The 16870-nt window shown below is 37.1% G+C and overlaps 1 protein-coding gene across 4 annotated transcripts in view; it reads left to right on the top strand.

Annotated features, from left to right (window-relative positions):
• Kif3a (kinesin family member 3A) overlaps positions 1-16863 on the top strand; it is a 42751-nt gene extending 25888 nt beyond the window's left edge. The window contains exons 10-19 of one of the 4 annotated variants that reach the window (XM_010639750.3): positions 1488-1559; positions 4074-4082; positions 7624-7780; positions 8176-8356; positions 8560-8670; positions 8986-9111; positions 12682-12735; positions 13161-13229; positions 13834-13958; positions 16134-16863. In XM_010639750.3, the coding sequence (XP_010638052.1) occupies positions 1488-1559; positions 4074-4082; positions 7624-7780; positions 8176-8356; positions 8560-8670; positions 8986-9111; positions 12682-12735; positions 13161-13229; positions 13834-13958; positions 16134-16182 (953 nt within the window). In that variant the 3' untranslated portion in view covers positions 16183-16863. The remainder of the gene's footprint in view (positions 1-1487; positions 1560-4073; positions 4083-7623; positions 7781-8175; positions 8357-8559; positions 8671-8985; positions 9112-12681; positions 12736-13160; positions 13230-13833; positions 13959-16133) is intronic. The other 3 variants (XM_033761560.1, XM_010639751.3, XM_010639752.3) reach the window with 3 other exon arrangements.
• Positions 16864-16870: the final 7 nt, after the last annotated feature.

Genomic DNA, 16870 nt, shown 5'->3' with positions numbered 1-16870 from the left:
ATGTGGAGGTTTTCCTCAAGCAAGGTTTGTTTTTAGAAGTCATTGAAATTTTAAATAATAAATTTATATGAGGATTTTAAAATTATTTTTCTTTATAAAATTACTATCCTTGCTCTGTTGCAATGTTATTATTAAGAATAAGTTCTGGGTGTGGTGGTACCTGCCTGTAATCCTAGCCCTCAGACAGCTGAGGCAGGAGAATCACTGTGTTTAAGGGCAGCCTGGGTTACACAGTGAGACCCTGCCTTGAAAAACCAAAAAAAAAAAAAAAAAAAGTAAGACTGTGTTATGCTAAGGATATAGCAAGATATGCAGAAGAGACAGACATATTATCATAACCTACATTTCCAACTTCTTACCCTAAATATTTCTTTCAGAACTCTCTTCCATTAATGTGATTCATTGTTTTCAAGCTGATGCATATTTCACTTGTTTTATTTAAAAGATCTTGTTGAAAATAAACCCATCACTGCTTGGTCGGGAATCCCAAAATTATATAAACTCAAAAGACAGGAAAAGCATGATGTAGAGCAAAGGCTGACACAGTACAACCCCTGTCTGTTTTGGTTAGTACAGTTTTATTAAAGTAGCCATGCTCATATGTTTATATATGGTCAATGGCTGCTTTCACATGAAAGCATGTGGTCTGCAAAACCTAAGGAGTTTACAGTACCTAGGGTTTTTTGTGGAAATATTTGTCAACTTCTGGCTTAGAGAAAAGTTTTACAACTTGTTTTTGAGAGTAAACTATTCTTTCCCAAGCCAAAGCACATAGTGGGTTCATTAAAAATAAAATTCTATTCAATCTGGACCGGGTATTTAGCTCAGCAGCATTGCACCTGCCTTGTAAGTGCAAGTTCTATCCTGGTACCACAAAAAAAAAAATCAATCCCTGGTACCAAAATAAATCAATGAATAAAATTGTAAGTAGAAAAATGCAACCGTTTAATATATTAAAATATTTAATAGTACTACACCTTCCTTCTAGGCTAGAAATTAAAATATTTTAGTGAGCCTTTTCAGTTTTGTTGTCAAACCTTAACCATACATAATTATATTTGAAAGTTTGATGTTTTGAGGGAGAAAGGGAAATTGGAGACAGGCCATCCTGAGGAGTAATTTATCATTCCTAGAACACTGTGTGACTAAGTTTTAAGACTTTGTTCCTTTATCGACCTATTTTAAATAGACTTAAATGTCACCAAATGACTTACTTCTTTTTATTCTCATCCTTTCCATCCTCTGAATTATTGTTTTAGATGAGTAAGGGGATTTGACCACAATAAATCTTTAAAGAAATACAGTGGCTTTGTGAAGTAGAAAATACTGGCTAGGCTACTATGAACACTGGTTTTCAGGGAAAGTAAGTTTTGGTTTTTTATTACAGAACTTGATTGTCCTTTAATCTGAAGTTTTCGCCATGTATGTGTTCATTTTCTGTTTCCTCTTCGCTTGGTTCCCTTTGGGCTCATTTCTTTGTCTCCTAGGCAGTAGCAGCAGCAGTAGTTCAGACTCCACCTGTTCTGTCATAGAGAAACCTCTGGATAAGCTCTTGCCTAGTGAGTGGTAGCTCGTAATTCTCTAACAGAGCTTTGGCTTTTCCATAACCCATGGGCTTCATTTGAGAAATGCTGCACCGCTCCCATCATTACTTGAAGAATACATACACACATTGGGCTTCTGAGTAGAACAAAGCATGTGATGACTTCCCTGCCCCCTTCATTGCTTTCTGTTAACCATGATTGTTAAAACATATGTTTGAGACAATGGAAGAGAGATTCATGCTTTTGCAGTTGAGATAATGTAAAGAGAGCTGGTAAGCTGTGTAAAAGAACAATTCTTACAGTCCATTTGTATGTTTCATTATAAAATTTTAATCCTGGTCAGCACAAGAGATATGTAACAACAAATTCTGAATTTCTAAAAGTGTAGATTGTATTTGGCAGTACACCATACCCATTATAACATGTTCATACAGTTATTTTTTGTACTTTCTAATTTGGTATGTCCTATTGTCAGCAATAGCTTAAGACTGAAGGCTCTCAAAGAAAAATGTAAAGTCTAAAATAAGTAAAGATAAATTGAGTAGTACTTTATTTCAAAGGGACATCTATCTCCATTTCTAAATTACCTGACTTTAAGAAGTTTTCTAAGGTGAATTCTATGGAATTCAGAATCACATGAAAAAGCTGATGCTGGGCCAGAGATGTATCTCAGTGGAACCACGCCTGCCTCACAAGTGCAAGGTCCTGAGTTCAATACCCAGTACCCCCCCAAATAAAATTTTGTTGCAGGATCTATCTAGGCTTACTTCAAACTTATAGGCCTTTTTCTTAAATTTCTTAAGTTGAAAAGCATTATTTAATTTTATCTAGTATGGTTTATGTTTAGAAGAAAGGGGAGGTCTTACTTTTATACCAGCTTGCAGCTTACTGTCTTTTAGAGCATTATCTATATACAGTACTTACCTTTTCAAAACTAATAATAGAAATAATTATTTTTTGTATAAGTTTCTAGAGGAAGAATTTCAAGGATATCAAAACTGTTGTGGTCTATTGATAATTTTTGAGCAAATTACCAGAACAATTACTTTCCGAGTGCTGGATGTGGTGGGACACCCTTGTCATCCCAGCCCTCAGGAGGCTAAGGCAGGAGGATCACCATGAGTTTGAGGCCAGCCTGGCCACATAATAACTTCAAGACCAGGCTGAACTACATAGTGAGACCCTGTCTCAAAAACACACACACAAATTAATTTCAGAGTATAATTTGTAAAACACATGAAGTTACTTTAGAGACTGTATAGAGCTATAATTTTGTATTAGAAACTGAAATATCTGAGGGAAAAGCATTAAAGTTTAGTTTTCTGTTTTACAACTCTGAGTTCTTAGTGATGTGAAAAAGTACATTATGAAGTGAATTGTACTTTCTTCAACTCAAGAAGTTGTAATTACTATTTATACACCTAGCTCATAATGTTTTGGTGTAACATAGGTATATTGGTGAAATGAAGAGATGTTGTCCCAGCATGTGATTGCTTGTGTAATTGGTGTGTTTGTGTCCTTCCTTTAAAAAACGTGAATGGCCTTTTTTTAAGGTGTCCCTTGCTTGAATCACCAGTTGTCATTTACTTCTAGAGAATCTTCGTTATGATTATCCTTAACAGTCTACTAATAGGCTAAGTGCAAGTTTGCTGCTATACAGGTGTGCTTCATTTGATGTAATCTTTTTTTTTTTTCTTAAAAAATGCTTACAAATTGGGCCGAGGATTTCGCCCGCCTCACAAGTGCAAGGTCCTGAGTTCGATCCCTGGTACAAAAAAAAAAAATGCTTACAAATCAAGTTGGAAAATCAAGTATACTATGAAATTGCTGTCTTTAAACATTCTTCATTAAATCTGTTTGTTAAGGACTGGGGATTTAGCTCAGTGGTGCCACACCTGGCTGGCAAATGCAAGGTCCAAAGTTTGCTTCCCAATACCAAAAATATGTGTTTGTTAATCAAATAATCACTGCAAATTATTGTAAACTAATTTGTCTCTTTAATTGTTTCAGATTTTTGCGTTAGATTTTCTTAAAATGGAGCACACCTGTTATGGATACTAGAAGAAACATTGAATTGGGAAATTTTTTTACAATGTTACTTTTGTTACTCTTAACTTACTGATTTTTTAAAAATTGGCTTAATTTTCTGTTCTGCCCCTTTAGATGATTTCCCAGGTCTTAGCTGGCCCCCAGTCCCGTGTCTACTGTTAGCATAGCCACGTGGTCCTGCGCTGTTACACTCACAGGAGTTTTCGAGGCAGTGTGAGCTGTTGGTACAGATTGGACTTGTAATTTTAGACTCAACCTTACTATCCTGTCTGAGTTAGATCTCTCATAGTACTGAATGTGTTTTCTTTTTACATGAGCTCTATTTCAGTTTTGATAATGGTTTCTACACTTATACTATAAATTAATGCTATTATACATTTTTCTTTGTTTTACAAAGGAAATAATGTTTTCCTTTTTTTCCTCCTCATCTCTGTGCATATGCTTCCTGTCTACGATTTGCTTACCACTTCTTATTGCAAGATCAAGCAGGTTGGTGTGATTGATTTGCACTCCACTTAGTACAATTACTTAACTTATAAAGAACTTTGTTATTTAAATACATTACATTTTTAAAAATAAATAACTTTTTGCAAGGTAAGTATCCTTCTTTTATGTTTTAAAAATCTCTCAATTTTTTTCCTAAATTCTTAAAGACCCATTAAGCCAAATTTTCAAAATAAATTTGTGACTTTGTATCCTAACATTTTCCTCTTTTTAAAGCCAACAGTGAGGTTCTTGTTACCTGCGCTTATGAGTGTTCATGTGTAAAAATGAAGTTCATTCAGTTAGCCCTCTATGAAGTTCCTCCCTCTTGCTTTCCCTTGCTGGTTCTTTTTCACAGTTTTGTTTAGAGCACATGGCAGAAGGCAACTTAAAATGTTGCCAGTTCTGTTTGGCATAATTATATATTCTTTATGGCATTAACTGTTTTGTTTTTAGATTTTTTTACCCAAAGTTTTCTACTGAATTTTACCCTGCAATAATAGAAAGATTTTTTTTTTGATAGATTGATTTGGTTGATAAAGAGTTTTGTTACTGTTATGAAAGCGATGCTGAGTGTCAAACCAAAGGCCTTGTGCAGGCTGGACAGGTACTGTGTCACTGAGCCACAGCTCCAATACCCACATAAAAAAGTAACTAATATAACACAGTCTCTCCTCTCATCAGAGGGTCAGAGACGTCAGTTTACCTTGGTGCTCCTGTAGTGCAGGCTCCTCCTTCCTGTATTCCCAGTCTCCCCCAGACTTAAAGCAGTCCTTGTATTCCTGAAGCCAATCCTCTGGAGACAAAGTGTTGTATCTAAAGGGTAAAAAAATTCACTTAAAATACATATAAAACTGACTTCTAGTGATGCTTTGTTTTGAAGTGCCTTGTTAGGATGTTGGCACATATTCATATTTAGCTTAAAGTGTTATTTGAAAAAATACAGTGATTTTTCAGAGCAATTCTTGCTAGAGTAACATTTTACCTAATTAGACTTCAAAGTTAGCTGGGCATGGTAGTGCACACCTGTAATCTCAGCACTCAAGAAGCTGAGGCAGGAGGATCACTATGAGTTTGAGGCTAGCCTGGGCTGCATAGTGAGTTCAAGGCCAGTCTGAACTACATAGTGAGACCCTGTCTCAAGAAAAAAAAAGAAAAAGAAAAAAAAAGCTATGTATTCTTGCTAATTTTCATGAATGTTAGAAGAGCGCAGTAAGATTTTTGCTGCCAGGGCCAGAGATTTAGATCAGTGATTCTGCTGCCTGCCTCGCAAGTACAAGTTCCCAAGTTCGATCCCCGACACACACACACATACACACACACAAAGATTTTTGCTGCCAAAGCATCAGTTCGAAAAAATTATCTAAATGACTTTGGATTACTAATATAATTCAGGCATAGTATTAATTAATCAAGTCATGAGTTTTTATGTTTTTACTTTTTTTGTTTGTTTTACTCTTAATGGGTTTTGAGCTATTTGGCGGGGGGCATTTTTTGTTTTGGTTTTTTGGTTTTTTGGTTTTTTGAGATAGAGTCTTGCTGTATAGCCAAAGCTAGCCTAGAAATCATGGTGATCCTCCTGCCTCAGCCTCTAGAGTGCTGAAATTATAGACATGCGCCACTATGCCCTGCCAACTACGTTTTTAAATACTAACAAAACAGTTAGAAGCCTAAAGGTACTTAGTTCATTTGTTGATGAGATAATTTCATGCATCTTATTTTGATCTTTACATTTTAGCCACTTTTCCTTTTAAGTATTTGCAATTCTGAAGTGGAAAGGAAGTTACAAGTTTTTACTATAAACCCAAAGTTGTACTTTTCTCCCTGAAATATATCTAAGAAATAGTTTTGCTGATAGGAAACATTTTCTAGGTCCTCATTGGGAATAGGAGTTAAATTACTTTTAAAAGTTATTTTTTTAACAGTAATTCAACAGGTTTTCTATACAGATGACTGTGCCAAACAAGCCACCAGAGTCAGGTTCACGTCCTGACTTTCGGAATGCAATGAATCACACCACACCAAAGCATGAATATGGATCAGTGCTTTTATTTACTCTTTTATTTAATTTGTTTTGTGACTTAGGTTTTGCTTTAATTTATAGTTCTGCAGAAATGGAGGATAATATATTTTGAGTTTTTTGTCTAATTTTGTATTAAAGAGTTTAATAAATTTTATGAATGATTCTTCATTTCCTAAAATACTATATTCAGGTGTACTTTATCTCCATCATAATTATTTTTCAATTCTTTTTCTTGTTAGCAGGAGGGAATGGATTTTGGGTAGAGACATTAACAGTTTATAAATTCTTCTGGTTTATACTCTTTCTCCAGTCCTTTGGTAAGGAAGTTAAGAATGACAGAGCTTTCAGGAGTGCTTCAGACCAATTCTGCGAAAAGTTTGTTTGGTTTTCTGAAGGAACATATGTTTCTAAGAAATTGGGTTTCCAGAAATGAATTGTCACTGATTCAGTTTCACAATCATTTCACTCAGCTAGTTTTTATTTTCTCTTTTCAATTTTTCATATGAATTTCATTATTCTGAAATCCATAAATTTTTATTGGGTTCCTGTTACATTTCACTCTATTAGACATTATTATAAAAAGAATCCATTGGAAGCTGTGTCCCTGATTTATTTTTCCTTATATTTGACATATTGCATGTTTAATCTGAGTTAGGAGATTGCAGATTTGAGTTTGGTATAGTTGCTCACTTAGGGTATAATAATAAAGCACGATAGCTCACCAGCCCTAAAATATCTGGTTTATTACTATGTAACTTACATGACTAGATAGAATTTCTTCCTTTAACAGTATACCTTGATAGCTGGGTGTGGTGGTGCACACCTGTAATCCCAGCACCTGGGCGAATAAGGCAGGAGGATCATTATGGGTTTGAGGCCAGCCCGGGCTACGCAGTAGTCTCAAACAACAAAAACTAAAAAGTATACACTGCCTGAAAATACTTCCTAGTAATTTTATGTAAGAGTCTTTCTAGTAATTTTTATAGTAAGATTTATAGAAAGCCCTCTGAAAAAAAATTAAACCACATGATATAAATTCTGTGATATTTTAATCTGCATTTTATACCTATATATCTGTGCATTTATGCAATTGGGGTGAAGGAATTTTGAGAAATCACTGCGTTTTGTATTAATTATCAGGAAAAAGTAACTGAAGAATCATTTTACCTTTTTTAAAACTTACACTTGTTATTTAGAAACACAGACATCTTTTTTATTAGCTTTAATATTAATCTTTTCCTGTTTATTTGCGCATTTATTTTGCTTCTCTTTCACTTACTCTTTTTTGGTTCTTAGATGTCATTGTACAGTTGGACAGCAATTTGAATTTAGCAATGAATTAACAAATCCACCTAGTGCATTACCTAATATAGTAAATAGAAATGAGAAATACTATTGGGTTGATTTCTTTAACATGCTGATAGTTGGTTTTGTATTATTGAAGACTCATGGCAGTTCTTTCTTGAAGTTAATTTGAAACAGTGACTCGTTTTAGTGATTATTATAATTAAATGACTCAAATAGGTAAAAAGAAAGTCTCTCCAGATAAGATGGTGGAAATGCAAGCAAAAATTGATGAGGAGAGAAAAGCACTTGAAACAAAGCTTGATATGGAAGAAGAAGAAAGAAACAAGGCTAGAGCTGAATTAGAGAAACGGGAAAAAGATCTTTTAAAAGCCCAGTGAGTATTACTGAACTGAGATGGACTCTTGATTTAACTGTCATTATTTTTAATAGGATATCTAAGCAGGAAAATTGCACAGTAGTTAAAAGCCTGATTTTTGTCCGTATTGTAGCTCTTTGGTGGTGGTGGTGGGGAAGATCCCACACATGTGACGTATTTTTAAAAATTAGATCTCTTGATTGTCTCTGTGTAGGAGGAAAAGGTATCAGTGAATTTGAATTATAGATTGAATTACGAATTGATTGATATTACAAAGTAGTATCTACAAAGTGGTAGAGGTGTTATATAATTATATTTCTGTTTTGAAATTGTACAATTTCTTAATAAGTTTTGGGAAATATTAGAACAGTAGAAGATTGGTAAATTTAGAATATTCTTATTTTAATCAATAGACAAGAGCATCAGTCTTTGCTGGAAAAATTATCTGCTCTGGAGAAGAAGGTAATTGTTGGTGGTGTTGATTTGTTGGCCAAAGCTGAGGAACAAGAGAAACTTCTTGAGGAATCTAATATGGAACTGGAAGAAAGGAGAAAAAGAGCTGAGCAACTTCGCAGAGAACTTGAGGAGAAAGAGGTGAGGTGACTTTGTGACTTTTAGTTTTAATACTTTGTTAGAGATATTTAACTTTTCCAGAGGAAAGCTAAATACCTATAATCTTAATGAAATTTTAAGGCAGATTATTTTGAGGACAGTTGTTGCCAAACTTGTCATTTGTTAAATGTTAAATCAGTGATCAACAACAAAAATTATACTGAAGTTTACCAATTTTATCATAGCAAGAACGCTTGGACATTGAAGAAAAATATACCAGTTTGCAAGAGGAAGCACAAGGAAAGACCAAGAAACTAAAAAAAGTTTGGACTATGTTGATGGCTGCAAAGTCAGAGGTTAGTTTCTTTGAAATTACCTTCTAATGTATTTCTGGATTTTTAAAAGAGGTTCCTTTGATTAAGATTAAGAATTTCTAAGTAATCTTAATGTATGCTTACAATTTTAAAGATATATTTTTCCTTTATGTACAATTTTTAATTCTAGCTATTAAGCTAGGTTGTTTTTTCTAACCATAGCTAATAACCTGGAATACTATTTTTGTAAAAGAACTGAGTAAGCGCTCAGAAATCCTCTTACTAGCACTGTATGTCAGCTGTAACTGTTAGTATTTAAAATCTTGTTTGCTGAAATGTTCATGGTTCTTCCGGTAGACGGCCGATCTCCAACAAGAGCATCAGAGGGAAATTGAAGGACTATTGGAGAACATTCGTCAGCTTAGTCGGGAACTTCGACTTCAGATGCTTATTATTGATAACTTCATACCTCAGGATTATCAGGTATATGGGAAGTTCTCTGACATAAAAATCAGGTCACTTGGCAGATGTTAAGGAATATAGAAATATAACTTCTGATTTAATTAATGGTAATTATTTGCACTTCAATTATCATCTATATAATTTTCTTGAATATGCTGTCATATCTCACATTAGTTAACTTTCCTCAATATGTAATTCTCTTCTTGAGTGTCTAAGAATTTCTCACTCCTTTGGAGGAACTCAGGTTTATGTAAATGCAGTCAGAACCACAGTACTTGCCTGTTCGTTGATTCAACATCTTTTATGATATAAATAGAATAAACAGAACATCTGTGCTTTTTGTCCTTGCTTATGGTTGCTAATTCTGTGTGTGTGTGTATGTGTGTGTGTGTGTGTGTGTGTGTGTGTGTCTCAATGATAAAATATACATAGCACGATTTTTTTTTTTCCTGGTACCAGGGATTGAACTCAGGTTCTTGTGCTTGTGAGGCAGGTGCAGTGCCACTGAGCTACATTCTGGGCCCATCATGGATTCTTTTATCCATTCTTAAGCCTACAGTTCAGTAACATTAAGCACCTTCACATTCTTGTGCAGCCATCACTACCGTTCATCTCCATGTGGATGATACTTGTTAATATTAATAATAATGTTTTAAGTTTTGTCCTCTTTTTCGTAGCCAACATTAATGCCAAGTACATTTAAAAAATTTTAACATATTTCACTTCCAGCACTGAAAGCAAAATAAAAACTAACATTTTGATGTTGTAAAAAAATCTGTTTTGAGGGCCGGGGATTTAACTCAGTGGTTCTGGCACCTGCCTTGCAAGCGCAAGAACCCAAGTCTGATCCCTAGTACAAAAAAAAAAAAAAAAAAAAAAAAAAAAAATTTTTTTTGAATCTCAGTACAGCTTGTAGAAATTTATCTGAAAAGCAGCATAAGTATTTTTTTCCTTTGGACTTCAGATGTACAGAATTAATCTGGATTTATGACATACTCTTATTATTGGTCCTTAGTGGGCCTGCTTTTCTTTAGTGCTTTTGTAGTGAGCTTGTCTCCCAGAACAAAAGGTAGGACCTTGATAGAAACCTACGCATAGCCAAATGTCTCCCCACCCTCTTCCGTCCCTTTGCCTTTTCCAACCCAGCATACTCATTATCCTGTTACCATGTTATCACTCTTGGCTTTTATTTTTATTATACTTTAATGTATCTATGTGTATTCCCAAAAAATTATGTATTTTAAAATTTATAAAAAGGGTATCAGTCACTGACATGTCCCTGAGCCATAGTACTGGACACCGACAACTTAAAAGAAGAAAGTTTGCTTTTGCCTCATGGTTATAGTCCATGATTAGCTGGCTAAGAGGCAGAAAAGATGGCAGATAACCTGGGGAAAGAAAAGGTGCTTACCCATGGCAGCCTGGAAGCACCTCTGAAAAGGCTTTACCTCCTAACAGCACATTCAGCACATAGGGCTCCCATGTTCCAGTCACCTTTTACACTTAGGAATTTGGGGAACAGGGCTGGGGATTTAGCATAGTGGTTCTACTGCCTGCCTCCCAAGCGCAAGGACCCAAGTTCAATCCCCGGTACCAAAAAAAAAAACAGAAAAAATAATTTGGGGGAACATTTTACTATTGATCTTAGCCAAAAGGCCGAGAAGTGATGGGGGAACATTTTATATCTAAACCATAATATTCTGGGCCCCCAAATGCTTGTGACCATCTAATTATGCAAAATGCATTTAGTCCATTTTTAAGTCGTGAAAGTCTTAACAGTTCCATTGTTGCTGAAAAGTGCAAGTCCAGAGCTTTTCTGTGACTTGTCATACTCTTTTATTTCAGCCCCTGTAAAACTCAAGAAGAAAGTTAAATACTTCCAACATAAAATGCCAGAGGGTAAACATTTCCATTGGAAAAGGGAGAAGTAGGCGGATAGAAAGGAATGTGACTGAAGCAAACCCCTCAGGACAAACATTAAATCCTATAATTCTGTGTCCAGCAGCCAGGGGAAGTTGTAGGGAGATGCGAGTACCAAGGGGCTTGGATTCCCTGCCTTTACAGTTTTGCTGGTCACAGCCTCTCTTGGGCTGGCTTCACTCATCACTGCCTATGGCTTTCTCAACAGAAGTGCCACATTTCTAACATCTCTTGACATCTTGGGGTCCCCACTGCACTCTCACAACTTCACACACAGCCCTTTCAGAGGCATACTTCTTCTGAAATCTGGGTAGAAGCTACCCAGGCCTCACAGCTCTTGCATTTGACCTGCCTGAAAAACTAGCACCATATAGATAATGATGCTGTGTTCTGCTGCCAGCTCGAGCAGTAGCCAGACCCCCTTGAATTATGGCTGCAGAGGCCTCTGAGTGCCTAGATGGTTTAGCACTATGAAGTAAAGCGTGGGAAATCAGTTCACTAGGAAGCCCTTCTTAAGCAGGAACCCAGGGGCTTTCTAGTTAAATAAAAATGTCATCATTTTGCACCCTTCGGCTTGCAAAGGGTGAGGGTCTTGCTGGTTCCTCAGATGCCCCTGGTCATCTTTTCTCTTATCTTAATGTAAAATACTTGGCTTCTTTTTTTCTGCTAATGTTTCATCAGCCCTGCTCTCCTTTGCCTCAACTTTTCAGGCACTTCCTTTCTGGCCAAACTGGAAACTTCAGATCATTGAGCTTTGCTGTTTTCCTCCTGATTCTTACTGTAAACCTGACAAAAAGCAGCTCACAGTACCCATGGTACAGCCTGAATGTTGTGCTGTTTAAAATTTCCTCTGCCAGATTAATTAGTCAACCAACCTTAACCTCTTTATCTTGCAGAATCTCAGGAGATAGGCAAAATGTAGGCAAATTCTCTGCCAGAGTATACCATACATGTTTTATAGTCTAACTACCAGTGGAATTCTTTTTCCCAGCTGAAGCCCCCTGAGCCTGACCTTTAGTGTCCGCATTTTTGTTAACATTTTGGTCTTCTGAGCTCTGAGCAGAATCTTCCATTAAGTTCAGCTTACAGCATTCTCTAGGGCTTCTCTAGATTAAGGCATCACTAAGCCTTTCCAGACTTCTCCCATGAGCCACTTGCAAAGGCTCCTGAACCACCTGGTCTGGTACAGTCATACCAATGATCCCACTCCTTATAGCAGCTTCTTTTCTTGTCACTTTCCTGTCACTGAAACACAGTATCTGGCACCTGCAACTTAAAATAAGAGTTACATTTTTGCTCGTGGTTTCAATTCATGGTTGTCAGAGTCCCAAGGTAGAAACAAGATGACACAGAGGCATTGCAGAGGGAAAGGTGCTGTACTTACGGCAGCCATGAAACATAGAAGGGAGGATCTGAGGACAAGAACATGCCATTTCAGGTCATGCCCCAGCTCAGCCCCTCTTCCTAACAGCATATTAAGCTACTAAGTTCATCAGTAGAAGAATCTATTGTGAGTATAGCACCCTATGTTCTAATCACTTTTTACATACATGAGAATTTGGAGGGACAATTTAGATATAAACCTTAAAGGGTATCATGCAGTATATAGTGTTTTGTGGTTAACTTTATTATTAAGTATTAAAAACAGTCTATCTTTGATTCTTTTAAAAGGAGATGATTGAAAACTATGTCCACTGGAATGAAGACATAGGAGAGTGGCAGCTGGTGAGTACTAGCTCTGTTCTTTCCTGAGGTACTTGTGGAGGGCTTCATGTGGAGTGGAGTTATACTGGCTGCTGGGCTGGGGAGGCCGGAGGTGGTGCAGTGTCTCATGTGAGAATTTAATGGAGCAGATGAGACAGTGGTGGCAAACCTATGGTACAGGTACCACCGTGGGCTGTTTGCACCCTCGAGAGCTCTGAAAGGTTCACCAGTGAGATGTCTTTCTAATAATTATAACACAGAAATCATAGTTAGAAATGGTCTAGGTCAGGGCTTTGTGGGACTGAATGCCCTCTGGGTCCCTTTCACAAGCATTTAAGTCAAGTTTTACTAGTGAAGCATCAGAATACCTCACAGCACTTCATCTAATTCACAGCACTAATTACTAATTAAGACTTTTCTTCCCTTCTCCCCCTTTCTTTTTTGAGAAATGTGTTGCCTATACAGGAAATAACATGAGGAAGCAAACCCCAGTACCTGATAAAAAGGAGAAAGATGTAAGAGTACTTTTTTTTTCCTAAACTACATTTGTTTCTTTATAGGAATGTGGGTCATTAAATGGTATTAACAAACCTGTTAACCACCTCTGCTGAACAGTGGGCTCATGTTTTGGGAATAAAGGCTCTTGGATCAGGAGATTAGGACAGTTCTGCCCAGTGTCCTGCTCAATCACGATGGCTGACAGCATTTCTGCCACCATAATGGAGTCACTTCAGAGCCTTCTTTTCACAGCTCTGTGCGTCATCTAGACGTGGTGAGGGGATAGATTGTGTCGTCTTCCTTCTCAACGCTGTTTCTACTCCTAGGTTAGCAAGAAGAGGGAGTAGCTTTAAGGAAAACAGCAGTGATTTTTCTTGATATTTGAGGAAATTTATAGTGTGTCAGGGCTTCTTGTTACCATTTTGTGGGGAATACCTTTTAAAAAAATTTTTTTTTTCTTTCCTTGGGAATACCTTTTAGCTACTAGAATTAAAGGGTGTCTTTCCACATTATTTGGTTTTGTCTTCTATGTCACTTTCTAGGTGTTTTATTTAGCATTTTAAATCTCGCCCCAAATGTGATTTAACTCCTATGAGAGCGTCCTTTGTTCCCTTCCCTTAGCCCTTTGAAGTAGACCTTTCCCATGTGTATCTCGCCTATACCGAGGAGAGTCTACGTCAGTCTTTGATGAAATTGGAAAGGCCGCGGACTTCGAAGGGGAAAGCAAGGCCAAAGATGGGGAGACGGTAAGGACCCCCCATGGTACCTGTGAAGTGATGGCAAGGAAACATGCTAATTAGACACAATAGAAGGAACATAAGAGTGAGTTAATATTGAGCTGGGGATTTAGCTCAGTGGTTCCTCTGCCTGTCTCGCAGGCCCAAGGTCCTGAGTTCGATCCCTAGTACCCACTCCAAAAAAAGAGTTAACATTATAAATATTTTGGCTAATATATTAAAAGTAAAATTCCTTATGTAGTTACAGTTTGAGTAAATGAATTTTGGCTAAAGAATTAAGGTCTTTTCATTTCTTTGTTTCATGAGTAATAGAATGTTTTAAATTCAGTTTTTTCTTTCAAAGTGCATAACATCACTACCTTTAATTTCTTAATTCTTATACTAATTCTCCTAATAAAATGTACATTATTAATTCAGTTGGACTTTCAAAGTAGTGTATTCAGCTGGTCCATTTTACTGTCATAAACACTGCCCCCATGTACCTTGATTTCCTGAGTTACCTGTCAGAGATGTTTTCTGAGCACCGGAAGGTGTCTGCTGTGGACACTGGGCAGTGTACCAGGATGGTCATCTAAGCCCAGGGATATTGAGAGGTGAGCGCCTGGGCTGGCACTTAGTTCTACTCCCCCTCTCTTCAAGTACATACTCACTATTCGACTTACCTAAGATGATTGCAAGACCTTGTACCTCCTAAAATTGTAAAATGTAACACCCCCCCACATTCGAGGTCTTATACTCTTTTTTTTTTAAACCAGGGATCAAACTCAGGACCTTGTGCTTGTAAGGCAGGCACGGTGCCACTGAGCTACATCCCTGGTCAGGTCATGTACTTTTGAGTTTTATGTAGGGTGAAACTATGATTTTAAGGTTTTGTGTTATAGAATCTCATAGACATAACCTAATACTTATAAATTTGGGCTGGTTGACCCTAAGGGTGGGAAGAATAAGTTGCGTGTTAGAAGTGCACAAATGTTTGTATTCTTTAGAATTTAGATGGATTTAAAACTCTTATACTAAGGAATGAAACATTTCAGTTATAAGAAACACAAGGTTTTTAAGATATTTTGTTTGTTTGTTTTGTTTCTTGCTTTTTTGAGATAGGGTCTTGCTGTGTAGTCCAAGCTGGCCCGGAACTCACCATGTAGCCCAGGCTGGCCTTGAACTCGTGGCAGTCCTCCTGCCACAGCCTCCAAATGCTGGGATTACAGGTGTGCGCCACCACGCCTGGCTCTTTTAGACCATTTACTTTCCACTTTTAATAAAATCATTTTCCCCACAGTAAGCAAAATGACAGTGAAAAGGTGATGGTAAATGCTAAGACAGTTGGCCCTAGTGTAGGACAAAAACGGGCAGTGGAGCAGACTGGGACAAACTGAGGAGCAGTTCTAAGTGGTTGGCCGCTTATTCTGTTCCTATTTAGTTGTGGGAATAGAAGGCCCACTGTTTCTATATTTAGTCTTTTCTAAGAAAAAATATATATTATTTATGTGATATTTCTCAAATTTTAGTTCCTTCTTTTTTTCTCACTGTGTAGACCTATAACAAATACCAGAACTTCTGTAAATCTCATTGTAAAATTATGTACTTTGAAAAAATTTAACCTTCAAAAATATGAGCCAACATGTGAGCCAAACTCAGCATCTCTCTGTGTCAGAATTGGTGTGCTATGTGGTGAGAATCCGAGATGGCCAGATACATGGACACGTGTCCCGTGACTTACCGGTGACATTCTGTTAATCACATGGCATGTTCCATACGGTGCACCACACGAGAGACCAGTTCAGTGTGCTGGACAAAACAGCAGTAGACGCAGCACATTAGCAGAGCATTCTCCTTGGTCCCTGCGTGTGCCTCTGTGAGGTGATTTCTGTTTGTGTCCCTGATTGTCCTGGAGTCCATCTGCATCATTAGCAGATCTCACAGGAGATTACTAGGAGGTTAAGGTCTGGTAAGCACACAGCCTACTTAGTCCTGTTCTGAAACTCTCATCTGCCCAGCTGTGGAACACCACAGAGTGGTACCTAATCTAGGTGACCTCCCCCCGCTTGGAGAAGGGGGCATGAACCAGATGTGGGCCATTCCCAGACTGCGGCCACCCTGCCTTTTCCACTACATAATTAAAGTGTTGTTGTACCAGTCTTTTTATGGAAGCATTCATGCTGTCTTTTTGTCTTCCCCAAACAGAAAGCGTTCAGCAAAGCCCGAGACCGTAATTGATTCCTTACTTCAGTGAATGTTACAAACCTAAAATCACAATAAAAGTTGGTGGTGTTCCTGGGTCTGGACAAAATCTTCAATTAAAATACTGAAGACTTTTGTGTAACTTCAAATGATGAGAGCTATAAATCATGGAGTAAGACTGGAAATGATAATTTGCCTAATAACTTTTAGACTATACATGTTAAGATAATATAGCACGTTAAGATTGTACAGCTGTGATTGTTCAGATTGTCATACCCCTCTCTCCAGCTGTGCTGTGCTGGAAAGTCGGGAGAGCAGTTCATGTGTAAGCGGTATACATTAGTCTGTTAACCATTTACCCAACTACTGTATATTTAGCTAATGAGAATTTCAAAATAGAAAAAAAAATATGTCCTGTTTTGCACATAGAAAGTAGCAGATTGAATTGTCCTATGTTGCACTGTTAAATGTGACTGTTTGGGCTACGCATCTAAGAAACGATTCTGTCCTAACACCAGCCCAGCTGGCCTGTTTAAATAAGTTCTAATCTGTACACTAACATTCATGGCATTGTAAGTACGAGATGACTGATCTTACTGAATTTCTGTAGAAAATTTTATAATTTAACAATCTTTGCAAATATGCATTTTAAAACAAAAGGTGAAAATGTGTTTCACCTAGATCTCTTCTTTTTTGCCACTTTGAGTTTAGATTAAATACACCTTTTTTTTTTTTTTTTT

The sequence above is a fragment of the Fukomys damarensis genome, unplaced genomic scaffold (genome assembly GCF_012274545.1).
Source record: "Fukomys damarensis isolate Sample0158 unplaced genomic scaffold, DMR_v1.0_HiC HiC_scaffold_9, whole genome shotgun sequence".
Lineage (NCBI taxonomy): Eukaryota > Metazoa > Chordata > Mammalia > Rodentia > Bathyergidae > Fukomys > Fukomys damarensis.
The sequence above is the reverse complement of the archived record's forward strand: the minus strand, read 5'-3'. Positions and strand labels throughout refer to the sequence as shown.